Consider the following 24,125-nt stretch of genomic DNA (forward strand, 5'->3'; position numbering starts at 1 on the left):
ACATAGTTGAAGCTAGACCTAAGGCTTTTGTTTCTGCACAGCCGATCTGCTTTCCACCTTAACCCAGGAAGTCAGTAATGATGACAAGTAGCCTCAGGGATAATCAAGCATCTCGCAAACATGGCTGTAGGTGTACACTGTGTTCATACAGCAAATCTGATAGGATGAGGGAGACTGTGTTTTCTGAGTAAAGATCCCTTGGTAAACATTGCTGTTGTTGGTGTTACTGTCCTATTATCCATGGACCTGTAATTGCTTTTGGTTTTGTAAAGACTTTATGGTGCCTTCCTTCACCTCAACCAGCATACTGGCCACAATTTTATTCCCCTCTGCCCAAAGCTGTGGTTGGGCCATCAGAAGTAAGAGAAGTAGAGCATAGATCACTGGAATTAAAAAGGCGAGATCATTAGGAACACAAGATGCATCCTCACTAAGGGGACTCCAAACTTGAGTCAGTGGATGATATCCTCCAGGTGGGGCAAATGGTAAACGGGGATGATGCTCCTTCTAAAATGGGCATCCAGGACTCAGTTCCAGCGGATGCTGCCATGATTCTAATCAGGCCCATCGAGAGCTCTTGAGATATTTTTCCAAGAGAATCTGAAAATTCAGAATTTTACATCACTTCTCCTGACTGGATTGTTAAATATTAACAGCAAATTCAAACATTTTAAAATTTCTGCAGGTCAAACAAAAAAAAAAGCAAAACAAAACAAAACTTTGTGAGTCTCTTTTGCAACCTCTGCTCTTAATAATTGTGAATAAACTGGGTATTTTTAGGAAAAATGCACCAGGACAGAGATGTGGATGATGTATCTTTATTTCTGGCAAGGTCTTGCATCTTTTCCATCTTTGTGAGAACAGAAAGACAGAAGGGATTAGATAGTTGGAGCCAGCATACATACAGAGCCATCAAATCATCACTCTTAGGTGTGATGATCTGAATATCTACTTTTCCTCCTTCTAATAATAGTTCTCACCTCCCTCCTGTCTATTGCCCGGTGGATGAGGCCTGTGTGTCTTCCCCTGGGCATCCACAGATTGCAGGCTGAGGCAAGGACAATATACAGACCTCTGCTCACTAGCTAACACCACATTCTCCCCTCTCGTCCAAGATAGTGTATTGGAGTCTAAATAAGTGAGAAAGCTAAAAATAACAGAATGGCTTTCAATTGACCTTAACTTTTTAAAGCAAATTCATCACAAACATTGGTATGTTATCTATCATTGGTAATGACTCACTTGTGACACGACTCACAAATGTTGGGACAGCATGTTTAAGAAATATTTTAAAAAACAAAAATAAATTTGAAGATATATTGCTAAGCTTCCTAGACAGATCAGCACTCTCTTCCGCTGGTATCATCAGCCAAGGCATGGTAGGCTGGGTTGACTCCCTCAGCTCATAAATTCACATTTAGAGTATCTGTGACAAGGATCTTAGGAATATCAGAGACAGTTGGACTGTACAGGAGAAATGAAAGACCTTGTTCTCCAAAGCAATCGGTGAGTTAGAGTCCAAACATTCTCACCTCTCTCACTTGCGATTGGAAACCCCACTTGTACTGGTGCTTGGATAATGCCAAGTCAAGTCCTACCCAGCAGCAAAAACCAAGAAGGATCCTATGTAATCCATGATCTTTGCTTCATGAATTGATCCAGAAGATGTAGAAACTGAACGTCAGTGCTTTCCCTGTTACCTCCTCATTTAAAATGATCTGTTTCTTTTCCACTGCATTGGAAAATAAAAATTCAAAACATGGAATAGAAATCACATTCAGAAAGAAGAGAGAGACAAAGAGGTGACTGGCAATCTGATGTTATACATCTCCTGGGGAGAAGGTGTCTGAATCTTAAAATCAGACTATGACAAAAATGAGAGCAGAAATGAGTCTATTTTTTTCTCTAGGTCACCATAGGGAACCAATCTAACCTATTTACAAGTGGTCTCAGGGGAACTATTTTTAAATAGCTATCTTGTCACCATCCTTTTCGTCATCTTCCACGATCGCTTTGGGTTTCTCGTCCCTGAGCAATGTCACACCTGCAAAACAAAGCACAGATCTGCAATTAAGTGCCTCTAATTAAAACACTAGGCAACCTTGCAGATAGACATAGTACAAAGGAGCATGGCAGCCCAGAAACCTCTTAGTGTCTGCAAAGCTAACTATTAAAAGTGCTGTCCCAGAGAGGGAGCTGAGTGGCCTTCTCTGGCCTTCTTAGAGATGCTCAATGAGGACACAATTCTGGTTACAAAGGGATGCACCACCTGGGAGTCAGAAGCAACCTTCATCCTCTTCTCTAAAGTCCACTCCTAAACTTGCGGCGTGGTGGGATGGAAAGTATCTAATTGCTTTGCACCCATGGTTCTGCCACTCACCTAATGTGTGTTGGGCCAGAAGACACATTCACACCTGAATCTTCTCAATATAAAATGAGGACAGTAACAATTATTATAAAGGGTTACTGTGACAGTGAAATAAGACATATTTAATAATGCTTAATCCAGAGGAACTAAATGTCGGCTTTTCCTTTCCCATCAATACTTGCTCCTTTATTTTCCTTTTGAAAAGAACTAGTAAGCCTCAGGAAGTCAAACTTAAAAGCATTTTACTGCATCCAGGGAAATATTGAGCTCAGGCTCTGGACATGCCATTTCCAAATGTCAGTACTGTACCAGGAGGTGATGACATTCACACGGTTCAAAGCAAAATGAGAAAATATGGAAAATTTACTGAGTTTTTCATACAGCTGTATGCCTACACTTTTAAAAGCTGTTCTTTATTTTGAGATCATTTTTCCTTCTTTTGGGGATTAAAATATCCTTTTTTGAAATTTTAGAGACGTTAGAAGGTTTTTTAAAATGCATCCTTATAAAGCAAAATTAAAAGTTGCTGTTCCTATGTTGGGTTCCACATTAGTTTTACAAGTTTACTGGGCCAGGCGCAGTGGCTCATGCCTGTAATCCTAGCACTTTGGGAGGCTGAGGTGGGCGGATCACCTGAGGTCAGGAGGTCAAGACCAGCCTGGGCAACATGGTGAAAGCCCATCTCTACTAAAAACACAAAAATTAGCTAGGGGTGGTGGTGGGTGCCTCTAATCCTAGCTACTCGGGAGGCTGAGGCAGGAGAATCACTTGAACCCGGGAGGCAGAGGTTACAGTAAGCCAAGATTGCGCCACTACACTCCAACCTGGGAGACAGAGCAAGACTTCATCTCAAAACAAAAACAAAAACAAAACAAACAAACAAGAAAACGTTTACTGGTTTGTGAAATTCAGAAGTCTCAAAGACTCCATCTCAAAAACAAAAACAAAACGAAAAAACAAAAAAAGTTTACTGGTTTGTGAAATTCAGAAGTCTGAGCAGAATTTTCTGGACTGATCAGCACAGAAAGGACCAGCCAAGGAGGTCCATGTGGTTCTGCTCATCCTGTGAAGTGTAAAGTAAGGTCATTTTAATGAAAGGTCAAAGGAAGCTGTGATGGAAGGCCAGTCTTCTATGGTCCCTTTCATCCCACTCCAGTCAGCTTCCCCACCACTGCCTTGCACTGTCCCCTTCCTTCTTCTCATAATGAGAGGCCTTCCAGTCCATGAAGCATTTCATAAAGATCGGCACTGGAGAAAGAGAAGCTGTGCACCACAAGAGGCCTTTCTACCACACTGGATTCCATTCAACAGCAGCAAATTAATGAAAACTATGTGTTAATCTTAATGACTATTCATTTGTTTCAGTTCCTAGTTTGTTCACATGGGTTCTTTACCAATTAGCTGGTATTTATGGGAGGAGAAAAACAATTTCAAGAATCTGGCTGAAACCAAGGCTTTTGTATAAATCACTTATGAAACACAGTGGGAGATATTTTCTCATATACCACCTGCATAGAGATTTGGACTTCTATTTGGAATTAAGGCTAGTATGGCAGGAGAACGTAGAGTTAGCTATGCTGAGCACCAAAATGTTTCGTCCTTCCTTCTTTGATATCTCTTCACATTAAGCCAAAATTGAGTTGATTCAAAATGGCAAGAGCCTTTAAGTTCCAAAATCCAGGGCAACTTTCTGGTTTCTTTGGGTACCCTGGAAACAATCATATGAGAATCTGCTCCTCGCTGACTTCCCCAAAAGTTCTGAGATTTCAGGAATAGGAAAAGCCTGTTAAGTCATCACAGCTAGCCCCTCACAAAGTAGGCTAGGCTGTCCACAGGAGCACAGGAGATAATTTCAAGTAGAGAGTGAACTAGCATTTTATATTAATATAGATAAGAATTAGTTTTAATGCCTTATAATGAAAAAATACATGGTAGCCCATAGAAATCTTCATTTCATGAATATCATTGCTTAGGTTGAGCCTTAAATCAGGAGAATCTACATGTCACCACAGCATTCTTGTTCTTGATGCTTTGTTGACATGAAGATGGCCTGGGCTTGGGAAGCATTGGTCTGGTTTAACCTCTTTCTGATCCTCCTGCTTTCAGGAAAAGCAGAGATACACCATTAAAGGAATGCAGATCCTGGAGCCAGAAGGCTTTGCCTTTGGTGATCATTAAGCCTTGAGTACTCACTTAACCTATCTGAGCCTCAGTTTATTCACCTGTAAAATTGGAGAAAAAATAATTTGTATCTTCCACAGAGTATGATGTTCCCAAACAGACTTAGGCCCACATTGTGGCTGTGGCCGCATTGTACATGAGCCTCTGTTATAGCATATTTCACATTGTAGGAATCATTGGACAATACATCCTTCTCTCCTATTGAAAGATGAGTTTCCCTAAAGATATTCTAACACCTGGCATAAGACTTAGAATGCAGTAGGAATTGAGCAAATGTCATTTTCTTCCCTTCATCCTCTCTCTTTATACAGAAGAGTTTAGGGAACTTGGCTGTTTGCAAGAGCTTAGTGGGTTTTAGGCTGCCAGTCCAAAGTCTCCAAGGGCCAATCAACTTTCCAGCAACCTGTTTTAGAGCATGATCCCATCCAGAGCACCAGCTAAAAGAGTTTATGCACATTACATTATGGTCTCGGGAAGCTAGGGCTAGGACACCGCCTCTTTTGATAAATCACACCAGAGAAATCTATTCCCAGCAAGACAGAAGAGGTATTACTTTCAATGGACAACCTGATCCCTTTTCAGTGTAGAAGTACAGGATTTTGTTCTTTGATGTCCCGAACTGCCCAAATGTCCACAGCTCATGTACAATTTTCTAGAAGGGTTCTCTTCAATGTTTTCAGCCTCATTATTCTTTTTGCATGGTTCCATTTGCCACAAACTTCTACTAAGACTTCTTTTGTTCTTAAGCAGGACTTGGTTACCCAGATCTGACTAATCAGAACCAATGCTCTCTGCCATGTAGTCATGAAGGTAAGGGCCCTTGGCAACCATAGGCTTAGTTGGGAGTAAGACTGGGGCTGGCAGAGTAACTTGAGATGTCCCCCTTTGAAGGGCTGTGCTGGCAGTTGGAGCCTGTCAAATAAGCTCATTAGCTGAGGGGAGTGGAGGTAGTTAGCAAGAGATTTAGAAGAGAGAGTAGATCCTTGTCCAGTTTTCACTTGCCAAGGGCTAATGAGAGGCGATGTCTCCAGAGTGTATTTGTCTGTGAGCTTCTCTCAACATCCTTATTAGAACCAATGTGAGTCCTTCTGAACATCTGCCGAAGGCTCTATCCTTATCAGCTTAACTACCATTTCGATTACTGCCAAATCTTTAGCTACTAAAAGGCTCTTCAGAAATAAAGTACTTCAGCTAATATGCTAATGAAAGCTAGAATCACACAATATCGGTAATTGCACCTACTTATGACATAGAGATTTGTTAATGCAAGGAATTTCATGATGTATACAGATGCTGGGGGTATACAGTCTCTCCCACTCCCCATCCCCAACTCCTGTTTACTCTGTATTGTTTAATAAACATTTTTGATTCAATAGGGAAGCAACTCTCGTAAGATGTAGATATTGGGGTGTAGGCAGCACTCATGCCAGGTAAACAGAGCTCAACCTGTTGGGAAGTTACTTGAATTGATAGATTTATACAGAGAAGTAAAATGCTGTGGCCTAGAAAAGTCTCACCTTCAGAATTGGTTTGATTTATCTCAAAGAATATAAGATTGAATAGAGAATGGAAGAAACTAACATTTGTTGAGAGTTTTCGATATGCCAAGAACTCTGCTAAGTGGTTTATGTACTTTATTGGATTGTGTTAACAATCCTGGGAGACATATTTATGGTCCCTTTCTAGATTTATGGGCAAAATGAAGGAAGCTTTTACAGTTTATGTTAATTGTCCAGGGTCACAAAGCTAGTGTGGAGCAGAACCAGAGGTGAAACCTAGACCTTTGTGACTCCAAAGTCCATGTTCAATTTTGTATGCCAGGATGACTCCCTGCCCATAAGTATTCTTGTATATCTACCAAGTCTTCTCCTAGAAGGTCTTCAATAAAAAAATACAAGCATGAACAGAAAATAATCAGTCTCTATCAGGTATTGCAAAATTGTGATTGCCAGATAAAACATCAAACCAGCATATATGTAGTGAGTAGTGCTATGTAGAAATGATTGGACCAGATATCGATCAATACCAGAAACATAAGGCAGTCACAGACTGTCCTCATGAATTCATCATGCAAGTCATTAATGTAAGTCAATCTAAGTAGCAGCGACAATAACAGCAACAAGAAGAATAAAGACAATACTAAAAGAGATGATAACATTTTGGATATTTGCATGCCTGTGACTAATAGGGAGTTAGTTAAGAATAGAAAAGAGTCATTTTGGACCTGAAGGGGTCTGATAGCAGAGGCTTTGAGCTGGCTGACTCTTGCCAGGTAATTGGGACCTGAACAGAGGCAGAGCTTGAGGGAAACATGTGATGGATTACAGGATTCGCCTAGGTAGGAATGCATTTAACCTATAAGAAACACAGACGAGGCAGGTTCAGAGCCTCCCCTGGTCCTTGGACCATTTCTCCATTAGTCCTCATGCTCCCCTGCACCACCTTATCTAGCTCTGCTCCTTCCTAGCAAGTCTGAAAACATGTGACCTTGCCTATGCTTCTATTTTCTTCTCATCTTATTTGGGAACAATAATCTATTGGTAGAGGCCAAAAAAATAAAAAAGAGTGAAAAGTTGATTTAAACCATATCACAATTCTAAGGCAGAATTTCCCATATCATAGCATAATCTATAGAACGACTAGGCTAATAAGACTAATAGGTAGTACCAAAAGAACTTCTATGGAAAATAGATCAGATCTGGGTTATACAAAGTGAAAGTGATTCCTTTTGCAGGACTTCTAAAAAATTTTGTTGCAGGCATACCTCAGAGATGTTGCAGGTTCTTCCAGATCTCCGCAATAAAGCAAATATCATAATAAAGAAAGTCATACAAAATTTTTGGTTTCCCAGTGCACATGAAAGTTTTACTTACACTATACTATAGTCTACTAAATATGAAATAGCATTATGTCTTTAAAAATAATTAGCATAGCTTAATGTAAAAATACTTTATTGCTAAAAATGCTAATGATTATCTAAGCCTTCACCGAGTCTTAGAGAGGCTTGTCTCAATGTTGATTGATGCTGACTGATCAGGGCAGTGGTTGCTGAAGGGGAGGTGGCTGTGGCAATCTCTTAAGACAACAGTGAAGTTTTCTGCATTGATGGACTCTTCTTTTCACAATAGATTCTGCTCTAGTGTGTGATGCTGCTTGACAGCATTGTACTCATAGCAGACCTTTTTTCAAAATTGAGTCTATCCTTTCAAACTGTGCTGCTAGAAGCTAAGTTTACATAATATTCTAAACCGTTTGTTGTAATTTTAATGACGCTCACAGCATCTTCACCAGTAGTAGATTTCATCTCAAGAAATGGCTTTCTTTGCTCATCTGTCAGAAGCCACTCCTCATCCATTCAAGTTTTATCATGAGATTGCAGCAGTTCAGTCATATCCTCAGGCCCCACTTCTAATTCTAACTCTCTTGCTATTTCTACCACATCTGCAGTTTCTTCCTCCACTGAAGTCTTGAACCTCTCAAACTCATTCATAAAGATTGGAATCAACTTCTTCCAATCTCCAGCTAATTTTGATATTTTGATCTCCTCCCTTGAGTCACAAATGTTCCTAATGGCATCTAGAATACCAAATTGTTTCCAGAAGATTTTCAATTCACTTTGTCCAGATCTATCAAAGGGATCACTATCTATAGCAGCTATAGGTTTGCAAAAGATGTATTTCTTAAATAACAAGACTTGAAAGTAGAAGTAACTCCTTGATCCAGGAGCTCCAGAATCGATGCTGCATTAGCAGGCATAAAAACAACCTTAATCTCCTTGTGTGCCTCCATCAGAACTCTTGGGTGACCAGGTACATTGTTAATGAGCAGTAATACTTTGAAAGGGGTCTTTTTTTGGAGCAGTAGGTCTCGACAGTGGGCTTAAAATATTCAGTAAATTATGCTGTAAACATATATGCCTTTATCTAGGCTTTGTAGTTCTAGAGCACAGGCAGTCAATTTAACATAATTCATAAGGGCCCTAGGAGTTTCAGAATAGTAAATGAGCATTGGCTTCAATTTAAAGTCACCAGCTGCATTAGCCCCTAATAAGAGAGTTGGCCTGTCCTTTGAAGCTTTGAAGTCAGGCATTGACATCTCCTTTCCAGCTATGAATGGCCTAGATGGTATCTTGTTTCAATAAAAGGCTGTTTTATCTACATTAAGAAACAATAGTTTAGTGTACCCACTCTTACCAATTATCTTAGCTAGGTTTTCTGGATAACTTCCTATAGTTTCTATATCAATACTTGTTGCTTCACCTTGCACTTTTATGAGAGATGGCTTCTTTTCTTAAATATCATGAACCAAATTCTGCTACCTTCCAACTTTTCTGCTAGCTTCCTCCCCTCTCTCAACATAACTGAAGAGAGTTAGGACCTTATTCTGGATTAGGCCTTGACTTAAGGAAGTGTTGTGGCTGGTGTGATCTATCCAGACCACTGAAACTTTCTCCATGTCAGAAATAAGGATATTTTATTTTTTATTTTATTTTATTTTATTTTTTTTAAATCATTAATGTGTTCACTGGAGTAGAACCTTTAATTTACTTCAGGAACTTTTTCTTTGCATTCACAACATGGCTCTTGGCTAACTGGTTGGTGCAAGAGACATTATTTTCAGCCTGTTTTGGCTTTCAACATGCCTTTCTCACTAAACTTAATCATTTCCAGCTTTTGATTTAAAGTGAGATACATGTGACTCTTCCTTTCAGTTGAACACTTAGGGGTCCCTGTAGGGTTGATTGGTCTAATTTCAATATCTTTGTGTCTCATGGAATAGGTAAGCCAGAGGAGAAGGAGAGAGATGGAGGAATGGTTGTCAGTGGAGCAGACAGAAAATATACACCACTTATAAGATTAAGTTCACAGTCTTATATGGGCAAGGTTTGTGGTATCCCAAAACAATTACAATAGTAACATCAAACATCACTGATCACAGATCGCCATGAAAGATATAAAAATAATAAAATTCAAAATAGTATAAAAATTACTAAAATGTGACACAGAGATATGAAATTAACATGTGCTATTGAAAAAATGGTTCTGCTGGAAAAAATAGTCTTGCTGCATGCAGGGTTATGAAAAACATTCAATTTGGTAAAAAATCCAATACCTGAAAAGCACAAAAAGTGAGGAGAAATGGAATGAGATAGGCCTATATTCCATTAACACTGCAAACCTCTAGTATGGAAATGTCATCATGTAATAATTCCTTCTTCCCCTGGGAAACAGTCAAAGTTAACAAATTGTGACTGTGTCTATTATTCTTAAATCAGTTCTTCCAAGAACTCCGGACCCCTTTCCCAATATTAAAACTGCTCTGAAACCAGACAGAATACTGCCAAAAAAATCATCTTTCAAGGCCCCTTCACTGGGAGACTGTGCTGGCTTGCTCCCCTCTCTGTTAGAAAATAGGAGCAGCTTTGCTCTTCATGTCCCAGTGAGATAAGAGAGCTGTGATGGGCCATCACAGTTGACTCAGTGTTAAGTGATGGAATGACTGATGCAGGATGTTACTGCGGGCCAACAGATCCTGCCCAGGGAAGTAATAAAGGCAGGCCTCACAACTTTTCCTCTTTGTGAGCAAGTCATCTTCTGGTGTTCATTTTGCCTGGTTGTGAGTCTTAGAGAAATCTCCTTTTTCCTGCTTTAGGATGAAATATTTAGTTATCTCTACCTAGAGTATAAACACCATGAGAGCAAGAACTTTTTCTTTCGGGTTTGTTTTTCAGTATATGCCCAGCATACACTCAATAAATATTGGCTGAGCAAAATCCAAAGACACCACTGCCTTAGGACTCTTGGATTTGTCTTTTCTGCCTCAAACACTCTGCTCAGTCACTCCCATGTCACACTCACATTTTCCTGAGGTCTCTGCTTAAATATCCCTTCCTCAGAAAGGTTTCCCTGTGCACCTCAGAAACCTAAAGAAGCAATTTCTATCTTCCATTCTTCCTCTAACTAGCTTTATTTTCTTCACAGCATTTATCCCTAGCAGACTTTCTATTGTGTATTTATCTATATTTTATTGACTTTCTTCCAGTACCACTGCCTACAACAGAGCCCAGAAGATGACAAGTACTCAGTAAATATTTGTTAAAAGAATGAAGACGGTTTGAGGATTAAACTTCTGCATGTCCTAAACTTGTACTTTCAGCACATTTGCATGATTTCAGAAGCTTGCATGTAGTCAGTGCTCAGAAAAGGTGGTATGTAGAAATGTTTGTGTGTGAAAGAGGCAGAGAGAGAGAGTTCCTGGCATGATTAGGTGGGGGTCATACGCCCACTGTTCATCTCGGTTTACAGGTAAGTGGTAAAGATGAATGGATGGATAGAGATAAATGGAGGTGGGAAGAGAAGAAGGGGGAGAAGAACAAGGACAGAAGTGCAGAAAATACAAATCCCATGGAGCACAGAACCAGAGCCTCTAACATGGCTGGGGATCTCAAGCCCCTGACTGTTTTTGCCATGATGTCTTCTTCTGAGCTATTTTTTTCAATTTTTTTCTTTATTAAATGAAACTGGGGAAACCTAGTTTATAATAACAGCCAAATTTTATCTTCTTCCCAGAGTGTTTCTTCATTTCTATTAGGCTAAAATTCCAAACTGCAGCACAGATCAATGAAAAACTGCCCAAAGATAGACCTGAGTTTGAGCCCCAGCTCTGCCACGATAGTGTTTGATCTTGATCATAATTTTATTTGTTCATTTATCCATCTAGTCATCTCATCTTTGATGCAACCAATTATCTATCTATCTATGTATCTATATATGTATGTATGTATGTATCTATCTATCTATCTATCTATCTATTTTATCCACATAAGACTTTAAAGTAGATGAGTAAGTTAATTAAATATCTCTCTCAGTTTCTTAATCTGTAAGACAAGATAATAGCTACTCTATTACATTAGTCAGTTGATTTATAAAAATCCATGAGACATGACAAACTGAGTGCCTAACATTTAGTAGGATCTCAATAAACATTAGCACATTTTCCCCTCGGTCATTCCCCCAACACAACAGCCTGTATAAAATACATACATACACACAGAGTCATACTCTAGCCATGAATGTACATGTCTTATTCCCCAACTTGCACTTCTCAGGGACAAGGACCATATCTCACAGAGCAGCTCCTTTACGGGCTGGGATGGTGCTTATAGTTCCGTGTAATTTTTTTTTGTTTGATTTGACACATATTAAGATAGCTGCCCACATTTCTGCATCTCTTTTTCTGTCTCTCATTTTGAGGATTTGATCAATTAGTCCAAGTATCTCAGGAGAACTAGCCATAAGATGCACAATCTGTGGAAGCCTTGGGAGGAGGGCATTCCAGCTCTTCTCAAGGACCCACTGACATTTCTATTTCGTTGGCTCAGTGAATTCAACCAGCTCTGCTGAGGCATGAGTAATGCTCTGACCCTTTCCCATCCCCTATCAGCCCCTGGGGAGCTGCTAGTGGAGATAAACCTGAAAGGGAGCAGTGAGTACAGCTCCTCCCCAGAGCACTTCAGCACAACGCAGATTGCTGGTCCAGGACAACGGCCAGGCCCTGGGCACCTCCAGATGGTAAGGCTCTTGACCTGTCCCATCACCCTCTGCAAATACCCTGCACCAGCTCTTTACCTGCTGCAAACGGGGACATGTGCAGGGCAGGTGTGTCTTTTCTCCTTGGCTTTTTCTGTTCCAGGTCAGTGTTATGAAGAGCAGGGATCATTTTGCCCTTTGGATGTCTCTCTTGGACATCGTATCTTTTAATTAAATGTTCTGAAAACACACCTGCATGGTTAGGGGAACACAGAGAGAAACAGGGTCAAATACATATATCCTAATATATGAGGACTATACATATTTATAGACATCTGGTGAAGATAGTCAATATAGCTTTCCAAACTTACTTTAATAATGAAAATCTTTCAAGAAGAAACATTAGTATTTATTCTCTACATAAAAGGTTTTGCATGCTTGATTTTATTTTAGCCTCACAAAAACTCTGAGGAATTTAGTATTGTGGCTGCCATCACATAGTTGAGGAAAGTGAGACAAAGAAATGTGCCCAAGGTATCACAGCTCATAGGTGTCAGAGAGCAGTTGAGCTCAAGTTTTTCTGCCTCCAAATTCCATCCTCTTCAGCCAGAGGGTTCATTTGATGTAATTCAAGCTGCGTCTGCAGACTTCCACCCTGATACCTCCACCTTCCTGCTTTCTCACCAGTGAAATTCTTCTCCATCATGGGGGTAACTCTATAAAAACAGCCTCTTCCATAAAATTTTCCACAATTCGCTACCCATACTGAGCCCCAACAGTCCTTTCAAAGAACTCTCTTATGATGTCACTTCTTCCTACATACTTCAGTTATTATATGCTGTTGTTATTTCTTAGAAAACTGAAAGATCATTCCCAGAAAGATCTATGTTTCACTTGTTTTGCAACCCTCAAGGTGTGTTGTGAACAGTGACGACAGTAAATTAGTGACCAAGAGGGAGGGAGAAAAGAAAGCAAAACAAAGCAAAACTTTCAGAATAAAAGAGTGTCACCCATTACATCTAAGGGTGTTACAGAGACATGTTCGTTTCTTGCCAGACTGCTTTGCTTTTCTCTTGGGCATTGACCTGGGCCCATTTCCCAGCTTCTCTCATTGTCAGGTGAGGCCTTGTGACTGACAAAGGCCTGCTTCATGTACATCTCCCTGTCAATCCTCCACTCTGTCTACCTCCAATGCCTGCTGGACATCGGTGCTCATAGTGATTGTGGAAGCTCATGGTGACTTTGCTCACTGTGTATTTATGATGTCAAAACACAACAGTCTGGGTCCCTGAATGACTCTTCGGAGCAGAGCGTGCCTCCCCACCCTGTGCTTCCACTATTGGTAGGTAAAAAAAAAACAAAACTTTTATTGTATTAAGCCCCTAATATTTTAGAATGTACCTGTTATAGCAGCTTGCCATATTGTAACAAATACAGAGATGGGGATTGCACAAATTGCTTTAAAATACCTGAATATTTAAGGAAAAACGTGTGTGGCCAGTGTGACCTAGTGGCAAGTGGCCCTCCTTTAGAGCTGTGCAGACGGCTTTGTCCATTACCTGGTATGAAAGGCGGGATGTGCAGCGCTGGCGTATCTTTCCTCCTTGGTTTTTTTTGGTCTGACTCAACATTCAGGGTGGCCTGTGTGTTTTTTCCCTTCCTAGGCTTCTTTTTGAGATCACAGTCCTTAATGAACTCGTCTGAAAGATCATCTAATTTTGTCAGGATACAAAGAAATAAAGAAGATAACATGAGTAAGGATCCGGTCACAAACTGTTTGGTTCCTAATTGCACTTGATGGGGCAGAGGCCATTTGGTGTACAAAGGAAAAGTGTTTCTTTATTTTGGCCTATTCCACAAAGGACTTTATTAGCCTTGCATAAATTCATATAACAAAATAGAAAACTAGAATTCTGTAAAACTCCAGATTAAGGAAACTCAAATGGATGGACCACCAAGGCACAGAAAAACTCTAAAAATATGGTCGGGCAAGCCACAGAGCGGGTTTGAGTTAACGTTCTGATGGGCAATAGGTTCTCTCTGCTAAACACGCCTCCGTTCTTTTTGCTCAAGGCTTGCTCTCTTTGGAGACCCTCAGGGCCAGTATGGAACCTGTCTCCCTTGGTCTCGGAAAGGTTCCCTTGGTCCTCAGTGAATTCTTCGCTTGCCTTCATGGTTGTGCCAGCCTCATCCTCCCTGTGATCCACACCTGGGCTTTCACATTTGTCTTTTTATTGTTCCTGGCTTTGTAACCCTCCCATTTGCCCATTCTAACTCAAGATCTTACTGTCTTCTAACTCATTTCTTTACTTTTCTGAATCCTTTGCATTACCCCACCGGAGCTTTGAGGCCTGGCTTTTACATCAAGTCCATCAGAAGTCATTAAAGGTAATGAACCCAATCTGACCACTCCTTGCCCACTGGGGTCTCTCCTCTGCTCCCTCTCACTCCTCTATCTTTTGTGTTGCTCTGCTTTCAGCTTTGCTGTTACTGTTTCAGCAATGGTTCACTGTTCCATATGGTTTAATCTACTGCTCCAGACACAGCCTTTCTCGAGATTAAGGATTATAACCTTTTTGTAATTTTAGTCTTAATTGCCTCTTCCTCTAATAGATGGATGTTGAACAGTTAAGTGGAGTCAGGTTGTTCTGAGTTCAAACGTGAACTCTGTCATTTTCTAGTTCTGAGAACTTGCGCCTTTATTTCTAGAAACTTTCATATTCTCTCAATATTTAGAATGGGGATAATATTAATATTAATCTCTGTGTGGGTGTTTTTGAGAGAAAGAGACAGAGAGAGAGACAGAGAGGCAGAGAGAGACAGAGAGGCAGAGAGAGACAGAGAGAGAGAGAGAGACAGAGAGAGAGAGCTAAATTTGTTAATGTTTGCAAAGCATCCGATATGTGTGATATATTTCAGATGTCCCAAAATATTCCCTCTGGCCATTGCTCACCCTCTAACCCTCCATTAGACTTAGAGGAAAGCCCCCCCATCTTCTTCATAAGTCTATCTGTACTAACTCCAGTCCTGAGTATTCTTTCTCATTTTCTGAATAGCCACAGCATTTTTGTTAAAGTAACATATTTAAAAGATGGTTTATTTGTTATTTCTGCATATGTCTTCTCTGGTCTCTTTACTGACAGGTGCCTTATCCTTTAACTCTTCAGCAGCAATTCATAAATATTTGTTGAATGAATACTTGAATAAATAAGCTGAACTATACTATGTATAAGGAGCTATTCTGTTAGGATTCAAAGAAACCACAAGACAGTGAAGCTTTTGTCTTTTCTGAAAACTCTATGGCCTGGATATAGTCTGGCTACATCTACAGATATGAATAAATATGGAGGAATTCTAAAAGAGTAATTGGATATTTTAGCCTCTACCTTTCCCTTTTATTTCCTTTTCTCTTTCTTATTTAAAAAAATATTCAGGTAAATTTCTCTTTCCTTCTCTCTTACGTATAAAATATTCTGGTAAATTTATGTCTTTCCTTCTCTCTTTCTTATTTAAAAACTATTCAGGTAAATTGCTTTAAAATGTTGAGGATTAAATGTCTTAAACCTTTGTGGGTCTAGAAACAAACTCTGTTCATTATTCATTCATTACACCTTTTCTGGTTTTTCATTGCCTATGCTTTATCAGTTGTTAAATATGAGTACCATCTGTGAACACATGATCTCATTGAGTTCTCATGCTAGGTCTACAGGGGTATTATATTCTTTGCTGCATGTTGAAGATGAGGAAAGTGAGGTTCAGAAAGCCAGGTCAAAAGCTGAGGGCTACACTGCTGGCAGGTTATGGTATCAGGATTAAACCCAGCCTCTTGGGATGATGTACCTTAATGTCTAGCTGCAAACGCAATTTTAGAAGTTTATTGCCACATAGCAGTTACTCTTTCCCCAATATTTTACATGCCATAGTCGTGTGTTGAATAAATAAATGTTGCTCTGAATGGGCACTGTCCTGCTGTGGGTCTCTGGAGATACAAACCTGTCATGGGCTACCATTCAACCCCAGGATGCTGCTCAGTGCACAGTCATTTGCTTTAATTTTGACTTTTACTTCAATTGCACTTTTCCCCATTTTTGGAGAAATCTTGAACATAAAATATCTTGATGGCAAATGGGGAGAGGGGAGAGGAGGGGCGAGCCATAACCCGGCAAGCCATAGACAAAGGCTATGAATATGCAAAAGGCCCATCCATCAAAAGTCTGAGTGTCTCATTTTTAGAAATGGGTAGAGGCAGAAATGTTTCTGGTATTTTCATTACAAAGGTTATGCAAAAAGTCAGTTCTGGAAAGGAAACAGATTGACAATAAAGTAGAAAAATGCTATTTAAAATTCTCTCTTGATAGGCAAAGAGAGATATTTGAAATATTTTATTGGCATTGCACATGGGGTGTAAGTGTGTCAGGAAATACTGGAAACAAGCTATACTGACACATTCCATTTATTGCCTCAAAAATGCTCTGCCTGGGACTCTGTCAGACCCAGAAAAAAAGGACAGTGCTTCCTCTCTCTCCTCTCTCTTTCTCTCTCTCTAATGAACTTCTCACTGGTGCTTCAGCTAATATTTACATGGCAGACCCCACAGACCCATGGCTATTTGCCTGCCCATCTGGTGTTGGCCGTCACCAGAAGGCACAGACTATCAGGTTTCAGGGGGCCTCTCTCTGACTTGCCTGCAAACCAAATGGCTGAGACGCCTCATCTCTGACTTCCACCACTGACATTCACAATGAATTTGTTTACCTAAGTGGCTGCAACGAGGGTCTAGCTTGTCCAGTCTGTCTTCTGAGAGCTCCAGTGGCTGCATTTGCTCAGTGGACATAATCAGAGGAGGGTGGGTGGTGGATTTCTTCTCCAGCACTAAGGAATTATAAAAAACAGTTAATAAGTATGCCTTTGTTTATTCATTCATTCATTTACTAAGTAAATATATTTGTTGAATAGTTGCTATTGTGTTCCCAGTCTAATCCTGTTTCTTTCTGTGTGCTTCATATACTTAGCTATTAGAAACTCTAAACTTGAGATTTAACCCAAAATAAAATGAACCCTCCCACCCCCACACTGACAGATTTATCAGTAATTGTCATGCATCAAATGTTCAAAATTTGCCCTCTCTCAGAGATACTTTGAGAATTTCAGAATGAGCAACTGTCAAGTCTGAATAAGAAGTGAATTAGCTGAGAGTCACGGAAAATCACGATTAAACCTAGCATATGTTTTTTCTGTTGAGTTCTGCAAAGTAGGATTATGTCTGCTTCACAGATGAGGAAATTGAGGCTCAGAAAGTTTAATTAATTTAGTCACGTGTCTATTAAATAGCCAAGCCTATATCCAGGTCCAGTACGGCTGACTTCCATTACGTACCCGAGTTTCTTAAAAATAAAATGAATCTTTTGAACCTGAATTGATTAAGGCTTCTGTTATGGGGTTTTGTTTGTTTGTTTATTTTATCATTACATCCTATGTCTATTGTATAAAGTAAGGTGACTACCTCCCCATCCAGATTATGATGGTGGTAGAGACATGGTAGGAGAAAATCTGGGTTTTGGATAGATCTTTATTCTTTCCCTAGGGATTCCAGACAGGAGAACAAGTCTGTCCCCCGCCCTACTCTCCAACTTTCCTGGAAAGTTCATTGAACTTTCCAGAACTATTAATTATAGCTGTCGCCCAGGAGTGGTGGAAATACAGAATGGATATGTGTCAAGTCTGAAAGAGAAATGCATTAGCTGAGATTTATAGAAAATCATCATTAAAGGCTGGCTAGATTCTATATCTTGAGTTCCTTTTAGATAATTTATTACTCATGTCCTACCATAGCAAGAGTGGTAGGGGAGGAATGAATAAGATTAAAATCATCCAACCAATTCTTTTCTTTTGAGACTCCTTGACAACCAGCACGCAGATGAACACACAGATCAGTTGTGCTAATGTTTCAAGCTCATAAAATGAGTTCAACCCTGTTGTCTTCTGAGGAACAAACCAGTTTTCTCTGCAAAGGTGGGAGGGTCTCTTCTTCTACGTGCTGAGATCACTGCATAGCAGATGGGGCTATTAACTGATCACTTGAGCACGGCTTTTAGTGTCACTCTGTGCAGACTGATTGTACTGAGTGACTTCAGCAGAAATCAATTTAGACCATTGTTTTTGGTGTTTGTATAGAGGTTGTCAACTCCCTGGGACCATCAGGAAGTGTGCTGTTAGCTTGGATGAGCCGTGAGAACATCACTCAAGATGAGTGCTGGGGTCTCAGGGCAGCATCAAAAATGGTCTTATGCACCTATTTAACCCATTTTCCTCCTCTTCGGGCAGAGTCATGGGGCCAGTCATACACATTATGTTGAAAATTACCCTATAGAAGATCTGGTAAAAATATTCATTCCTCAGAAGAAGAAGGAGGCTCAAAAAAGTTAAAATGACCTACCATTAGGTACACACTTAGGATCAGAGTCATCATTTGAAGCCAGGGACTCACTATCTACTGAAGGTCCTATCTGGTGTTAGAAGCTTTCTCCTCCTCCCCAACCCCTGTAAGGTAAGGTGTTTTTTTTTTTTTTTTTTAACTTGGATCCTATGGCTGTTCTTATGTGCCTAATAGCTGGTTATTTAATTTGAATCTGGGCTCTTTAATCAAATAGACCTAGGTTAAATCTCAGCTCTTCAGCTAAAAACCATATGACTTCAATGAAGTTGCTAAATCTTAATGACGTAGTGAGAATAAATGGGGTCCAATGCAATAGAATCGTTTTTCCCCCTCTCCATAAGCTATGAGTGCTATGATAAAATTTGCAAATGCTAACATCTTTGTGGTGCCCCCACAGTCTGGCAACCAGAAACATATGTCCCTCTCTGTCCCTCAAGCTTACCCTGAGTTTTCTCATCTGTAAAATAGAGATAATAATAATAATATCATTGCCTATTAGTTTAATGACTCCATCTCCCAATTCACAATTCAAGTGGCAGCTATTTTAATGTAATGTTGTCTATCTACCACACTAGACTTCTGGCTAAGAAAGACCCATTGTTTAACGAAAAGATTCTAAAAGCAATTGAACTTTTATTTCATATGCTGAGTCACAGGAGGTCCAGCCCTCCTCTGAGCAGAGCAACTATAGCAGCACCAGACTGGAGGAAGAGGAGCCTGTCTTTGGCCGATGAATTGAAGAATCAAACACGTCAGAGGCCCCTGACAAGGCGAGTGAAAACAGTGATTCATCACAAAACTGACACTTGTTTCCTCTACAGCCTAGCTCATATTGTCTATGGGAGAAACAACACTATTTTAAATCAGTGTGATTTAAAGAATGATGGTGGTGAACCAGCAAGGCTGTTTGCTAAGGGGCTGAGAGATAATTTCCAGACCTGGGATTTTACATTACAAAAATATCTCATGCTGGGCAGGGATGTGTTTTGCCCATGGGATTAGAAGATACTTTTATCATGAATGATGTCATTATGGACTTCTTGGCAGAAAATTTTCGCACAAAGAAAAGAACAAGTAGGTGGAGGGGAAAGACATTTGGAGTTTAGTATTGGCTTATTGATAATTGTCATTGCCTGTTAGTAAAATGACCCCATCTCCCAACTCACTCTCCATGTCTATCCTCAGTGAGAAGAGGAGCTCTTTATGAGTATACTGTTGTGAGACATGAGCCGGTCTAATTCTTGGCCTAGGAAATGGAATTATTTCCATCTGAATATTTCCATTTCCTATTCCTGATTCTGCCCACGCCTTCCTCTCTTTAATTCAGTCTCTACCCCGAGCAGGTGTCATAAAGGGATGCTGTACTTGTTGGGTTGCCCAGGGAAGGTTTCATCAACTCCCTGTAATTTGGAACTTTCTAAGGTACCAGCTCTTTCTTTCATGGCTAAATAGTTGGTCCTTTGGGTCTTCAGATTTCAACCAAAATGCTAGGGCCTCCAGAGATGCTTGCTGTCTAATACTTCACATTTGGGGGTGCTACATATACTGTGTCTGCTACAAAGACTTGTGACCTTTTTAACATCCTCTTGCCACTTACTGGTTCAATGTGGGCTCTAAACCACTCACACAGAGACATGGACTGCCACTATCATTACAATATCAGCTCACCCACCCCTGTAACGAGCCTGTAGCCAAATGTGCTGTGAAATCAGGACTGTTTAAATTATATAGCAGCTCTAGAGGCGTCTCAGGGAGCACCAGCAATCACATCCATAATTTCTGCAGCAAAACTATGAATATTCACACTAAGTGTCATAAAGACAAACCACAAAAACTTCACATCCTTTCAGGTCAGGCTTTGCTACCAAATGAGTTTGTTTGAACTTAACAACAACAAACCTTTTAGTTTTCAGAATGTTTCAGATTTATTCATTAGAGAATGAAAGATTGTTAATCTGAATTATTCTTCTGGTAGTGGTTGTTTGACAGAATGTGGCGGTCAGTGTAGCATGCAAAGGACAAAGAGATAGGATTTCAGGGTTCGAGGAAGGATTTCAGGAATCCAGCTTTTAAACTCTTACAACATCCTCTTACCAGTCCTTATCTTCCTTTGCACAAGGGACAAAACCTTTCTTTTCACAGAAAGACACTTGTAAATGCAAATACCACTTAGAGAAGCAATACGTACATTGATGTCACAGTACACAGGGATTGTTAATGACAAAGGCCACCTTCTCTTTTGAGAATAGGAACTGAAAGGGGAAAGGAACTGGGTGCCAGAAAAGGAACCCCACTATATTACAGAAGGGCAGGCACATCGGCGCAGCTGAAACACCTTAGCTGGTTCAGTGTGTGGTCAGAAGCTGGTCTGGACATTTTGTCTTTTATCACTGAGCAGTTTTCTCAGTTGGAAGTGAGAATATGTGGTTTAATTCATGGGAAGAAAATTCCTCTCACCTGTACGATTGGATGCTGTGAGTGAATCTAAGGCAGAAGCCAAAGTTTGGTTGCTTGTACCACTCTCTGGCTGGGTGAACTTGGGACAGTTATATGTTCTCTCGAAAATTTAGTTTTCAAATCTGCAAAACAGGGAAGATAGTGGCTCTTCTCCAGGGCTGTTGAGAGTATTAACCATAGAATGTGCATGAAGCCCCCAGCCTGGGTTCTGCACGCTAAGATTTTCATGAGTGTGAGGGGCCTTCTTGGATCTTTCAGCCCTCCCTTTGTGATTATATGTCTATGTCTATCTAAATTGATCCATCAGAATAATCTCCTTGCCCCATCTCTGGGCTTCTCTGAAGCTGGTAATGAGAATAGTTCAAGACAAAAACCAACTGCAGAATACCCATTTCTAAATCTTGGGCACATAATAAAACTGATTCTCAGAAGTGAGTTCACACTTAGCTTACCCTACAGTATTCTAAAGAATATCCCCAAAATAATCAGGTCTTGATTTACTTGATGGAATAAAAAGGTAGAAGGTTGTATCCACAGCCTATGTGGTGTCTCATCAATGCACCCTCTGTCTATGTAAAATACATATCCATTGTCAAACCTCTTTTTAACCAGAGAATTGAATTCCGGTCAAAAAGTACCATCTTTTAAAATCAGATTCGTTCATTTAGAAAACCTAAATTGTCGTATTCCTGGAGGAGAGATTGACTTAAAGTAGGGCATGGAGATGTGTTTTGAGAAGCATACTTCCTGTACTCTCCCCAGCCTTGGAAGATAAGCCTATCTATCCTGTGTGAATATATCAGATATACCAACTTCATCTCGAAACTTTGCAAATGAGTTTGTGAGGACTCAAGGTTTTACAGAACACAGGAGTTCACCTCCCTTGGAAGAATGACTTGAAAGTGGTAACTTTTTCTGCTCCCCACTCAGCCCCAGCTTAGCCTTGCTCCATACAGCACAACCCCGTGCCACAGCTACAGCCTTCTTTGTCCCAGTAACTTACTGGAAACTTGCTTTCCTCACCACAAAAGTTCTTGGAGTAAAAATCCGAAGCACTTACCAATCAGTGCAGATGCAGGGAAGTGAAGACGAGAGACGGGGAGGGCGTGCGTGCTCACTGAAGCTGGGCCTGGCTCCTCTGCGGCAGTGGCTGCTGCTGGCCGGCTCCTGCTCCTCTTATCTAGGGACCAGCTGCTGCTGTTGCCATGGGGATGTTCTGTTTCACAGGCGCCAGGGCAAGAGGGATGGAGAAGGAAAGAGGACTAATATCGCCATCGCTGCTCTCCACAGCAATAATTGTACATTACAAAAGTACAATATAGAGTTGTGCTTTGAGTTTCCAGTGCCCACACCACAGAAATTCAGACAAACCAGCTACATCATTGAATTCCCATGCAATAAGTTTTTTGGCCTGATTTTGTAAATATGGAAACTGAGGCACAAACAAGGTAAGTGTGGCCCAAGAGAGGCCACAGCTAATTTCAGCACTCAAACCTATTTGAGTTAAAATCCAGAGTACTTTCAATCACCAAGGCTGCTTCTCAGAGTACTATCATGAGGAGGAAGAGAAGGGTAGCTATTGCTAACATTTGTGGTTTATATAAGGCTACCCGCAAGCCAGGCACTCTTCTAGAGATTTCACACATATCGACTTATTTTACCCTCATGCCAACCTTGTGAGATGAGCTACTGTCATCATTCCATTTTATTAATGAGGAAGCTGGGGCCTAGAGTTACCAAATCATCTGCCCAAGGTCTCCTCACACGGTGAAGCTAGGGTTTGAATGGGATAACAAAATGCTAGAGTCCACACTCATAAACACTTTGCAATACCTGTCGCCAAAGAGAGTATTTGGAACAGCAAATAGCAAAGAAAGCAGCCCCCAACTCTATAGGTTAGGGTGTGGAGGCCAGAAAAATTCTTCTCCTTCAAAGGAACAAAACCAAGTGTACCAATATTAGGAATACATAGGCACTCATGAGTGGATGTTTAAGCGAGGTGGGGAAGAGGGGTGACATGCTGTCTGCTGGAGAGGAAGGGTCTATGTTTTGGGTCTGCTCACTGGAGGAGAGCCCACTGGGGTTTTGAGGAGCAGCAGTTTGGACTCCAAAGCAGGAAGGCCAGTCTGAGAAATCAGGTAGGTATCAGCACCCACTGGAGCTCCAGACCCTCTGATGGCAGCCAGTGGGCCACCCAGTGATGCTCAAGAAATACAGTCTCACAGAAGATACATAAGCACAATCCACACATCCACATTTTTTCCAGTCTTCCTGAGGTTGTGTGCAGTGCAGGTCCCAGGCTACCCCTTGTTGGTTTCAACTGCTTGCTTGCCACTGGCAATGGTTGGTTGATGCCTCCCTCCCACTTGCCAGCATCCCAAATAACAGGGCTAGAACCATAGTAAACTCACCAAGAGGTTGACTCCTTGGCTTGGAATTTTGCCATGGTAACAGGTAAGTAGAGAATGAAAGGCTTTGCCTGTTCCATTTTGTCGTGATCCTTATTGGGACCTCCTGGAAAGAGACGAGGGCTGCCGGAAGCTGCCGCGCTTGGCTAGGCAGGGAAGGCCCTAGATGCGGAGAGACAGGGCCTAGAAGAAGCTCTTTGCTCCAGACTCCCTGATTTATCTTTTTCTTTTTAAAAATTTTATTTTAAAGTCTGGGATACATGTGCAGGACGTTCATGTTTGTGTACATAGGTAAACGTGTGCCATGGTGGTTTGCTGCACCCATCAACCCATCACCTAGGTATTAAACACTGCATTAGTTTATCTTCTTAACAACAGCCTTGTTGGCCAATGAGTTAGCAGCATCTTTATTCCAAACTTGAGTGGAAAAGATAGACATTACTTCCAAAATTCTTACATTCTTCTTTCAAATCAAACTCTTTTGAGATAATATTAGATTCACATGCAGTTCTAAGAGATAATACAGGAAGATCCCTTATATGTAAGCAGTTACACCCAATGGTAGCATCTTATGAAACTATCCTATAATATCAAAACTAGTATGTTGATATTTACACGATTATATACAGAAGGTTTCCATATACAGAAGGCTCCCTTATCTTGCCCTTATATAGTCACACCCCACCCCCCTTCCTTTCTACCCTCCTACTCCCAATCACTTTTTTTTTTTTTTTTTTTTTTTTTTT

General features: G+C 40.6%; 1 protein-coding gene across 2 annotated transcripts; it reads right to left on the reverse strand.

Moving 5' to 3' along the window:
- Positions 1 to 798: 798 nt before the first annotated feature.
- PPP1R17 (protein phosphatase 1 regulatory subunit 17) lies at positions 799 to 22,626 on the reverse strand. Of its 2 annotated transcripts, XM_032286850.1 has the most exons (6): positions 22,032 to 22,626; positions 16,834 to 16,950; positions 13,638 to 13,790; positions 12,178 to 12,330; positions 10,595 to 10,596; positions 6,452 to 7,341 (listed from the first exon to the last, which is right to left on the reverse strand). In XM_032286850.1, exons 2-6 carry the CDS (start codon positions 16,910 to 16,912, stop codon positions 7,315 to 7,317), a joined length of 414 nt encoding a protein of 137 aa, XP_032142741.1. In that variant the 5' UTR covers positions 16,913 to 16,950; positions 22,032 to 22,626; the 3' UTR covers positions 6,452 to 7,314. The 2 variants fall into 2 exon arrangements, with proteins under 2 accessions (XP_032142740.1, XP_032142741.1); XM_032286849.1 differs by lacking the exons at positions 6,452 to 7,341; positions 10,595 to 10,596 and adding an exon at positions 799 to 2,044.
- Between the last annotated feature and the right edge of the window lie 1,499 nt (positions 22,627 to 24,125).

The sequence above is a fragment of the Sapajus apella genome, unplaced genomic scaffold, assembly GCF_009761245.1.
Source record: "Sapajus apella isolate SASKATOON/1434 unplaced genomic scaffold, GSC_monkey_1.0 scaffold19, whole genome shotgun sequence".
NCBI lineage: Eukaryota > Metazoa > Chordata > Mammalia > Primates > Cebidae > Sapajus > Sapajus apella.

Excerpts from the sequence above, each read along its gene's own strand:
- PPP1R17 (XM_032286849.1), bottom strand. The coding sequence starts at position 16,912 with ATGTCCACTGAGCAAATGCAGCCACTGGAGCTCTCAGAAGACAGACTG. Across the intron at positions 13,791-16,833 it reads CCCTCGTTGCAGCCACTTAG|ATGATCTTTCAGACGAGTTC; the intron begins GTAAACAAATTC and ends TGACAAAATTAG. Across the intron at positions 12,331-13,637 it reads CATCCCGCCTTTCATACCAG|GTGTGTTTTCAGAACATTTA; the intron begins GTAATGGACAAA and ends CTAACCATGCAG.